This window comes from Perca fluviatilis, chromosome 21, assembly GCF_010015445.1.
Source record: "Perca fluviatilis chromosome 21, GENO_Pfluv_1.0, whole genome shotgun sequence".
NCBI classification, from domain to species: Eukaryota; Metazoa; Chordata; class Actinopteri; order Perciformes; family Percidae; genus Perca; species Perca fluviatilis.
The window spans coordinates 24,627,406-24,638,776 of NC_053132.1; the positions used below are offsets into that span (position 1 = coordinate 24,627,406).

At 39.3% G+C, this 11,371-nt stretch overlaps 1 protein-coding gene across 1 annotated transcript; it reads right to left on the reverse strand.

Annotated features, from left to right (window-relative positions):
* Positions 1 to 6,628: 6,628 nt before the first annotated feature.
* On the reverse strand, positions 6,629 to 10,394 carry LOC120551508. Its single transcript, XM_039788986.1, has 2 exons — positions 10,375 to 10,394; positions 6,629 to 8,503 (listed from the first exon to the last, which is right to left on the reverse strand). Exon 2 carries the CDS (start codon positions 8,500 to 8,502, stop codon positions 7,474 to 7,476), a length of 1,029 nt encoding a protein of 342 aa, XP_039644920.1. The 5' UTR covers position 8,503; positions 10,375 to 10,394; the 3' UTR covers positions 6,629 to 7,473.
* Positions 10,395 to 11,371: the final 977 nt, after the last annotated feature.

Here is an 11,371-nt window from a genome sequence, read left to right on the forward strand (position 1 = left end):
CCAAACCTGACCAATGATGAAATGTACAGCCGTACGTCATCCTTCCACCGCTGGTTGTCGGGGTGGTGCCCAGCTAATGATGTGGGCTATGTGAATAACTGGAGGGCGTTCAGGGGAAAGCCTGGTCTGATTAGGAGAGACGGCATTCATCCCACCTGGGACGGTGCCGCTCTCATATCAAAAAATCTGAACGAGTTTATCAGACATAAACCATGACAACCCAAGTTTGATATTAGTAATCAGAGGTGCAGTGCTACGCGCCCCTCTGTGCTTCCGTTGGAGCAGTCGCCCACTCATAGTCTAATAAGCACGGTGTCTGTCCCCCAGCTCAGATCGGTTAAATCAAAGGTAAACGAAAGATGCGCTATACTTAACAACCTAATTGGAATTAAAACTACTGCAATAAAACAAAATAGGAAAATTAGATGTGGACTATTAAATATTAGATCTCTGTCTTCTAAAGCAGTACTGGTAAACGAGTTGATATCAGACAATAAAATTGATTTATTTTGTCTTACTGAAACCTGGCTGGGCCATGAAGACTATGTTAGTCTAAATGAAGCCACTCCTCCCAGCCATATTAATACTCAAATTCCTAGAGGCTCAGGCGCGGGGGAGTTGCAGCCATCTTTGATGCAAGCCTGCTAATTACTCCTAAACCTAAATTACATTATAACTCATTTGAAAGTCTTGTTCTTAATCTTCAACATCCAAAATGGAAAACATTACAGCCAATTATATTCGTTGTTATTTACAGGGCTCCAGGTCCGTATTCTGAATTTGTATCTGAATTCTCAGAGTTTTTATCATGTTTAGTCCTTAAATCAGACCAAGTACTTCTTGTAGGTGATTTTAATATCCATGTGGACGTTGACAATGACAGCCTTAGTACTGCTTTCAACTCATTACTGGATTCAATCGGTTTCAGTCAGAGTGTGCACAAGGCGACGCACTCTTTTAACCACACCCTCGACCTTGTGCTGGCATATGGTATTGAAATTGAGGATTTAATAATATTTTCGCAGAATTCGGTATTATCAGATCATTCTTTAATCACTTTCGAATTCTTACTACCTGATTATATTAAATTAGATAAAAGCTCCTACACCAGATGCTTATCTGACAGTGCTATAGCTAAATTTAAAGAAGATATTCCAACAGCATTCGACTCTATGTCATGCCTTAACATAACAGAGGACCTGTATGTTAACCTCAGTCCCTCTCAAATTGATGCATTTGTAGACGGTGTTGCTATCGCCTACGGACGACCTATGGACTCCGTCGGCTCCCCTGAAAAAGAAGATGATGAAGCAAAGGAAACTAGCACCTTGGTATAACTCCCAAACTCGTAAAATTGAAACAAATCTCGCAAACCCCCGAGATGTAAGTGGCGTTCCACCAAGGTGGAAGAATCTCGTTTGGATTGGCAAGAAAGTCTCAAAACCTATAGGAAGGCCCTAAGAAAGGCCGAATCAGACTATTACTCATCACTAATAGAAGAAAACAAGAACAACCCAAGGTTTCTTTTTCAGCACTGTCGCCAGGCTGACAGATAGCCACAGCTCTACTGAGCCATCTATTCCTCTAGCTCTGAGTAGTAATGACTTCATGAGCTTCTTCAATGATAAAATTACAACAATTAGAGATAAAATTCATCACCTTTTACACTCAACTTCTAACGGTTCACCTTTAAGCGGAGTCGTTAGAAATAAAGACTAGTCTCGACATATACTTAGACTGCTTTTATCCTATAGATCTTCAACAATTATTGTTAAAGATATCCTCAGCTAAGCCATCTACCTGTCTCTTGGACCCCATCCCAACGAGATACACTCAAAGAAGCATTACCTGTGGTTAACACCTCATTACTAGATATGATCAATATGTCTCTATTAACAGGTTATGTACCACAGTCATTTAAAGTAGCTGTGATAAAACCTCTTCTGAAAAAACCCACCCCTGGATCCTGAGGTCTTAGCAAACTATAGACCTATATCTAACCTTCCTTTTCTATCCAAGATCCTTGAGAAGGTGGTTGCTAATCAGTTATGTGATTTTCTACATAGCAACAGTTTATTTGATGACTTTCAATCAGGATTTAGAAAGAATCATAGCACAGAGACAGCACTGGTGAAAATTACTAACGACCTTTTAACTGCTGCAGACAAAGGTCTTGTCTCCATTCTTGTTTTACTAGATCTTAGTGCTGCATTTGACACAATTGACCATTCAATCCTGTTACAGAGATTGGAACACTTGGTTGGCATTAAAGGAATTGCTCTGAGTTGGTTTAGGTCCTATTTCTCTGATCGATCTCAATTTGTGAATGTTAATGATAAATCCCTCCAAGTATGCGCTAAAGTTAGCCATGGGGTTCCTCAAGGCTCAGTGCTTGGACCAATTCTATTCTCCTTATATATGCTTCCTCTAGGCAATATTATTAGAAAACACTCAATTAACTTTCACTGTTATGCGGATGACACCCAATTATACTTGTCAATCAAACCAGACGAAACCAGTCAGCTAGCAAAATTTCAAGAGTGCATTAAGGATATAAAATCCTGGATGACCTATAATTTTCTGATGTTAAACCCTAACAAAACTGAAGTTATTGTGCTGGGCCCTAAACACCTCCAACTTCATTATCTAGAGATATAGCTACTCTGGATGGTGTTGCCCTGGCCTCCAGCACCACTGTTAGAAATTTAGGAGTTATCTTTGATCAGGATATATCCTTTAATGCCAATCTAAAACAAACCTCAAGAACAGCCTTTTTTCATCTTCGTAACATTGCCAAAATTAGGAATATCCTGTCTCAAAACGACGCTGAAAAACTAGTCCATGCATTTGTTACTTCCAGGCTGGACTATTGTAATTCCCTTACTGTCAGGTTGCTCAAATAAGTCTCTTAAGACTCTCCAGCTGATCCAGAATGCTGCAGCGTGTTCTCACAAGAACTAAGAAAAGAGATCATATTTCTCCTGTATTAGCTTCTCTGCATTGGCTTCCTGTTGAATCCAGGATTGAGTTTAAAGTCCTTCTCTTGACCTACAAAGCTCTAAATGGTCTAGCACCATCATATCTAGAAGAGCTCCTAATACCCTATTGTCCTACTAGAGCACTGCGCTCCCAGAATGCAGAGTTACTGGTGGTACCTAGAGTCTCTAAAAGTAGAATGGGAGCAAGAGCCTTCAGTTATCAGGCTCCTCTCCTATGGAACCAGCTCCCGATCTGGGTTCGGGGGGCAGAAACTGTCACCTCATTCAAGAATGAACTTAAAACTCTCCTATTTGATAAAGCTTATAGTTAGGGAGTGAGGAGTTGCAGTGTTCACCTAACTGGCCCAACTGCTTCTCTTCATAATTGTTAGATTAATAATACATAACAAAGTAGAGGGAGGCAGGCCAGCCAAGCCAGATCCGGCAGGGGGAGAGTTCTAAGCCCGAAAAAGCTACCTCTCCTTATGACCTGTCTCTCTTAGTTACCTGTTATAGTTACGCTGTTATAGTCCTAGACTGCCGGGGGACTTCCTTCCTTTGACACACTGAGCTGCTCTCTCCTCTCCCTTTCTATTACTGTTTCTATTACTGTTACTGTTTCTATTACTGTTACTATTACTATTACTATTTGTGTGCAGCCCGTCCCAGAAATGCTTGTTACTAATCCTAGCTTCTGGGGAGTTTACTCCCCGGAGTCCTTATGTTTTTTTTTCCCCCAGCGTATTTCCTTGGAGAACGTTGGCACCAAGATCCTGGTTGCAGCTGTCGCCGTGGTCCTGCTGCACTCCCTGCTGAGCTCAGCGATGCCCTGCAATGTCATGCTGCGTCCTGCTGAACCCTGCAGCTTCCCGCTACATCCAGTCACTGTTCCATTATTAATGTGACTACTATCGCCACTGTTCATCACACCCCCAACCGGCTCGTCAGACACCGCCTACCAAGAGCCTGGGTCTGTCCGAGGTTTCTTCCCAAGAGGGAGTTTTTCCTCGCCACTGTCGCACTGCTTGCTCTTGAGGGAATTACTGGAATTGTTGGAATTGTTGGGGCTTTGTAAATTATAGAGTGTGGTCTAGACCTACTCTATCTGTAAAGTGTCTCGAGATAACTTATGTTATGATTTGATACTATAAATAAAATTGAATTGAATTGAATTGAAATAAAAACACAGGACTTTTACCTGGGAGACCTGAGGCCTGTACTATGAATCAAGATCAACATGCCATGGATTTATTTTAGTTACCCGGCTTCACCTAACCCACATGTGTCAAAATCCAGCCGCTTGAACATTCTGATCCGTCCCGCATATCAATCTAGGTTCACAATACATTTTGGCCCACCTAGTTATGCGCCAAACCAAAAACATGGCAAACTGTTTTTCAACTTGTAATTACGTGACACTCAAAGCAGAATTTGGCAAATTTGCTGACTGTGAGACTCAGAAATTCCCCCAGAAGCAGACAGGTTGCATATTCAGGCTGTGAAAGAGCTTGTTGTGGGTCAGCTGGGTGGTAGCACACTTAGGAAATATAATCATTTTTTTGCTTGATTTACTAAATTCTTCTTCTTTTTCAGGGCTTCATGTGGACCAAACTGTAAGTGAGAAGACTATATGAGACATGCAATAATTGAGTCAAAGATATTTTCCTTTTTCGATTAAATAAAAGCATGTCAATAAACTCTACATGTCTGGCCCTTGGTGCGATTCTCTTTTTCCAGTGTGGCCCTTAGTGACATTGAGTTTGACACCCCTTACCTAACCTAACAACCGCGGTCCCGCATAAGCTGTGTCACAACGGTGGTTAACAACCAGTTCAATCAACCCAGGGTTTCCCAATCCAAGCAGCGCGCGTGCACATAAAAGAGGCGGTGTTTGCACAGCACGACCAATTGCAAAAATCTACCAGAACCGCATATTTTACATAAGAAGAGCAAACTATAATTCTACATGAATATGAAGAACACAGACACAGTTTTACAGGCAAAACGCAATACAGTCGCTGCTTCTTAAAACAGGAAGGAAAGCTGGTAAAAACATAGCCGACGCTGTAGATGCGTAAATCACAACGCTTATCAATATCACTTCCCCATCAGTCAGGACCAAGATCTGACCATAATTACACTTGTGCTTTCCATAAACTGTCGTTGCTTTAGCCTATTATTTCAGTTGCAACCCTAGCAGTGGGAAGCGATCGTGAGAGCAAAGAAAAAATATAAAAACATAATTCAAACCGATGTGCGCATTGGCAACACACGGATCAACAAGCCGACAAATAGCCTATATGTAATTCCCTCCGCTGAAAATCTATATCTTTCATAAAAATACCAATAAGGGAATGTTAACGGGGTTGTCAGTCTCTAAATGTTTTAATCTTTTTTTTTTTACCGCGCACAGAGCTCCACCTGATCTTCTAAGAACGGTGACGCCGTTATCAATCGAGTATTGATTGGTCAGTAGGAGGTGCTTTTACACCGGTTCATCTCTAATGTCCAACAGAACCTGCTCCCAAGCAGGTTATAATGTTCAGCATTACGTGAGGAACAGGAAGTGAAGGGACGTCGGATTTTAACCCAAACCACAATTGTTTTCTAAACTTAACCAAGTCGTTTTTGTGCCTAAACATAACCAAACTATGACAGTTTACAACCTTAAAGACGTTTAAAACTGCGACTTTTATGTTAAAAACCACGACCGACATGCTGTGGTTTAGATATGAGGATGGGAATCGCTCCTGTGGGTTATATTAGAGCAAGGCCACCCAAATTGGGGATCGGGGGGCAAGTTTGGCCCGTGCTCCCTTTGTTTTGGCCTGCCACGGCATTTGACATGCTCATGCTTATTCGATCTCTTATTTTAAAAGTGCTGTAAAATCCTAACCGAAACGTACATTCTGTGCAGCTAAAAAGTATCAGAGTTTTACAGCAATGTAAAGCACAGTGCTGGTACACTTTTTCAAATGTTTCATTAAATTACATACGTAAGTTATACCTACTAAGAATTTCAAGAATTACGGTATTCTTCAAAAAATCAACATTTATTTTTGGCCTGTTGTCTTCCATCCAGATACATTTTGGCCCTTCATGTATAAGAATTTGGGCTCCTCTGTATTGGAGGGTAAAAAAAAAAAATGACCCATATCGTTGTATGATTGGAATGACATGTTGATATACTGTATTATCTCAGTATTTTTACAGTTTTCCTGATGGTATCACTGTCAAATAAAAAACAAACAAATGTCCTACTCTGATATGAAAATGTATATCTTGAATTTGATTTTGCCAGAGTTTATACATGTTTCACCAAGTTAAATTTAAGACTTTTTAAGACCTTTTTAAGACCATTATGAATGAAATGTAAGACTTTTTAAGATGATTATGAATTAAAGAAAGTTCCATTATATACCATTAACTTTATTATCCACTGTTAACTACAAGTAGCTGCATGCTAACACCAGTGAAAGCTGAAATCTTGGCTGGTTATTAATTTGTCTGTGTTACAACTAGGGTTGAAAAATTCTTATTCATCTTGTCATATACAGATAGAAACAAACATTTTACCATATCATAAACAACTAATAACATAATAACTCTTTAACATAATAAATTAATAATTTACCAAACAAAAACATGAATTAGTCAAATACATTTCATTTGAACAGGGACAGTGCACAAAAAAAAAAAAACATTAATAGATGTCTTGTGCCAGGTTGTAGCAAATTGCTAGTTTCCGCCCGTAGTAATCAGTGTGAAATGTGTTGAGTTAGCTAGCTAACAAGTAAAAAAATGGGGAAAAGTTATCTTCATCTCCATCAGACACAGGATGAAACATCAGTGAGTCATTATTATTATTTTTTATACATGTCTGAGCAAGACATTGTTGCATGAATGAAGCCTCAACATTATGACCATGCCAGAGCAGTGCATTAAAATATACAGTAAAAGCCATTCTGCTCAGTTCAAATAGTTTTGTAATAAAGAAGAATTCCTGCCATTATTAACAAACTGCAATTTAGTAAATGAAGCTATGAAGCTCCCAATGTCCTACAGGATATCAGCCCCTTATGGCACACGGTTTGAGATCTGTGATTTAAAGTATTTTGCCTTTCATAGTAAGGCTATATCTCAATCTTAACTGAACACCACCTCTCTCTCTGTCTCTTAATCTCTCTCACTCGCGCCTCTTTTCTCTTTTGATTACTGTGTCCCTTGGACTACATGAGATTATTTTATCATACAACTTAACTCCTTACAACTGACTCATGGGACATTAGAGTTAGGGAAAGTGCAACCTTTCTCTAACTAATACTACCTGTACTACAGATTTGATACAGTACTTTACATACATTATTTGCAGCCCCGCCTAAACTGTTTACAACCTTTAACCTGCTTATAATTTATAATCTATACTGTTTCCCTGATTTTGCCTTATTTGCACCTTATTGTTATCTCAGACTTTTTTATTTGCACTCTTCCCACTTTATTTGCAACTGTCGCACAACAATTTCACTCTGGGAGGAAAAAAAAATAACAATAAAGAACACAACACAGTTAATCCTATGAAGGTGATTAAACAGATACAACAGAACAACCACTTGACGTTGTTTCGGGATGCTGAGGTGTTTTCACTTCCTAATTCTCCGTTCACAGTTGTCCTGCTGGCTCTGTGGTCCTCATCATTGTTGAAATCCACTACAAACACACCTTGGTTTTGAAAATTAGGAACATTGTTCTCACTCTCCCAAGCATCATTAACCAAATGATTACTTCTGTTTTCACGTCTGTTGTTGTGTTGGTTAGAGGAGCACTTTTCCTGGATCACAATAAACAACAGCAGTCCAAGGCAAGCAAGGTCACCCCATGTGTTTCTGATGTGGACATCGTCAGCGTTGCTTCCAAAGCGGTTTCTGAGTTGCAACAGTGGCTGTTGGTTTTCTCCCACAGAAAACTCTCTGACCTGTCTCAGGAGGTTAGTAGTGATTCTGAAGGTATAAGCTGGATCATAAAGTGTCCCCTGATGTTCAGAAGTGTCATAATGCTGTGTGATATACACTTGGTCTATCCTCTGCAAAGCTTGCCATCCTTTGTACTGCTCCCTGACACGAATTATGATCCTGTCCCTGTTTCTTCCCACATACTCCCTAGGGGGAAGGACAACATAAAGTGGAAATGGCATGGATGTTTCTTGATTGAGATTGCCAATAGTGTAGTACCGATATCCACTTCCCCTAGGCAGCGGGTCCAGCAGCCCCTCAAAGTTGCCGTAATGGTGTGAGCCGTAATCTCCAGAGTTTGCGTCAAAGGTCAGCCATAAGATATTATTGTTGTCTATGTCAACTGTGTTGGCAAACCAGTGGAGCAGCATAAGACTGTGTTTGGGCACAGATTGACCAAAGTTGATTTTCTTCAAATCATTTAGCGAATCAAGCCTTTGTACAGCCGACACATAAGGCAGGGCAAAGAACAGAGCTACACAGCAGCTAGTGAGACTCCCTGACATCTTCATCATCCTGTAAAGATATTTTAAAAGATATTTCTCGCGTTATTCGTCCATACTGTACATTCTCAATCCATTCATGCATTTGTAACAAGAGATTGATCAAATGATATGATCAGCCATATGAACTATCATTACTAACATCAATACCAATGTTTAAAACAATTTGGCCGATAACAATGTTTTCGTTGTTGTGGTTTTTACTTGCTGAGTCCGATCGCAAATAACCACAACATTTAGCCAGTGCAAAATTCATGCGACACAACGGATAAACTTTGACCACTGCCATGAGTGAACGTCATTACATTTGCAGATTTGTCAACAAGGTGAATATTGTCCGATACCGATGCTCGGCCGATTAGTCGGTGCATCCCTAATATAATTATTGAAACAGGTTTGGCTTGTTGTTATCAATCTTCCTGCTCATACTGACCAGTAAGAGTTATGTCAGTATTTGGAAGGAATTCACAGTCCTCATTCTGGGCAAAAATGTATTTGTAAGTACTGCTGCAACAACTAATCGATTTCAATAAAATCATAACATAATCAATCATAAAATGGCTGCCAACGAATTTCATCATCGACTAGTTGGGTCTATGTTATGATGCACGGCGTCAAACACATTATGCTCCAGTATCTCTCTGACCTAATTTCAGGTAAGTGGTGAAAGCTAAATATATTGCCCCGGGCATATTTGTGTCTGTTTTGACAGACAAATATACAATTACAGGTAAATTAATAAACAAACGTAAGCAACAGAAATATCTTCCATCTGTTTTCTCTCAGTTTTGTGATGGTCAGTGTTGCAGGTGTCCCAATAAAGCTATTGGAAAGCTAATCTTGACAAATGTAACGCCCCTAAACATGCTAATGTAGAGCTTACGCTTGATAACGCTAACACAAAATTAAGAGAAAACAGATGGGAGGTATTTCTGTCCATTACATGTGTTTCTAATAACCTCTAATCGTGTTTTTGTCTTTGATAGACACTAGATTATAACGTAGATGTAACGTTGCAGAGTTTATGGAATATGGAATATTCAATGCCATTAGTCAGAGACAGTCTAAAGTGAATCCTTTATTTCTTCACAACAGAAACTTGAGCAATATCTAATATAATATATAACAAATATATGGAATGTTTCGCTCGCATTTCTAGGCAACAGATTCGATCCATGTTTACTTCAGCTCATGTATTTCTGGCAGATTTGTGTCCATTTTAACAGACAAAAAAAACTATAATATCCTTGTTGCAAGTGTTTAGTTTGTGTTTGTGCAACAAGAAATGTTTAGGTTTAAAAGTGTGAAATGGTCTATATTAGTAACATTACATTTCCCTTTTATTGTCAGTGCATGGCTGCATTATTTATTTAATTTCAGTTTTTATTGTAGTAGCCTTGTCTGTACTTGGCTCTTACATCAACAATTCTTTACTGAAAACATGATTCGTATTAAGCTATAATTATGTAACTTTTAAGCGTTTAGAAGAACATTGTACAAGAACATAAGGGATATGTTTTCTTTGAATAAAATGCTGGGAAAAAAACAAACAATATTGAGCTTTTTTATCTGATTAATAATCTGTTAATCAAAGTAATGATCGCCAGATTAACTGATTGTCAATAGTCATTAATGCAACTAACGACAATTTGTAAGTTTTTCTGAAGACAATATGATGCTTCAGCAGACAGTATCTTCCAAAGGCAGTCTTCTTAGTATAAAATTCCTTCTTTGTGTTTCAATTGACAGTGTTTCCTTGTTGGATTGCGGTTGAGGAATAGTAACAGAGAGGAGAAAACACTCACAAAGAAAACTGAGTTCAATACTTCACCAATCATGTTAAACAGTGCCACACTAAGAACATAAGAAAATAAGAGAGCCGACCTGTGTTAGTAGTCTTCTTTAGTAATTCTGTAGAGAAAGGGGTCATTCTGTGAGTCATCTGGGTATTTTATGAGCATGCTTAAGTCCATGTTTGACTGAGTGTGTCCTTTGGACTGCAGGGTGAGAAATATTATTATAGTGCCTGGCTTATTATTAACTAGTCATCACTTAAGACAGATCCATTTCAAATTGCTTTACATATATGTTGTATAGGCTAGATTTTTTTATGCATGTTTTGTTAATTTTCTTAAAGGGCTACTCCGTTTTTTGTTTTTCTAATTTAGTGTTCCTTATGTAAGTGTTTAAGAATCAAAATTCTGTTTTCCCAAGCCCTTCTTGGGCCATGTGACCTGGAGGGCCATTGCACAAAAGTAGAATGAAGAAATCCAGGATAACTGAAAAAGCGCAGCTTGACCTAGTTTGATCTACTCATCATGTCTTAATCAGTTTGCACGTTTGCCGAGCCAGGATGAGAAGGTGAAGCTATGTCAAGCCAGGTGTAGATAGTTGGGATAAGTGCACGTTCACGGCTTTCTTAAATAGACCACGGTATCGATCACAGATTTACTGATGTAGAAATGAAGAAAACGCACGCGGCATATTTTTCACCTGCTGAGCAGCAGCTTCTAATGGAAAATTACGAAGGAGGTGAAACATTTCAATCAGGAGAGACTTTGTTGCAGATATCGAAAGGTTTATTTGTACATATGCATAATATGAAATGTACAGAGTCTTTGGAGATTAGACTCCATCGTTATAAAAATAATTTTTTAAAGGATGGAGTCTAGACACTGGTGGTGGTGGTGGTGAAGGAGCCCTAAGAACGGACCCAAGGAGTCGACGGGAGCAGTCTGCTGGAGGGGGCCCCAGGGTGCCGTGGGTGACGAGGAATGGAGGTGGAAGGGGAGAAGGAGGGTTGCACGCTTTGCCTGAAATGATAACTGACAGCAGCAGATAGAAGAACAGATTTAAAGCAGGGATATCATTCTGTGACAGG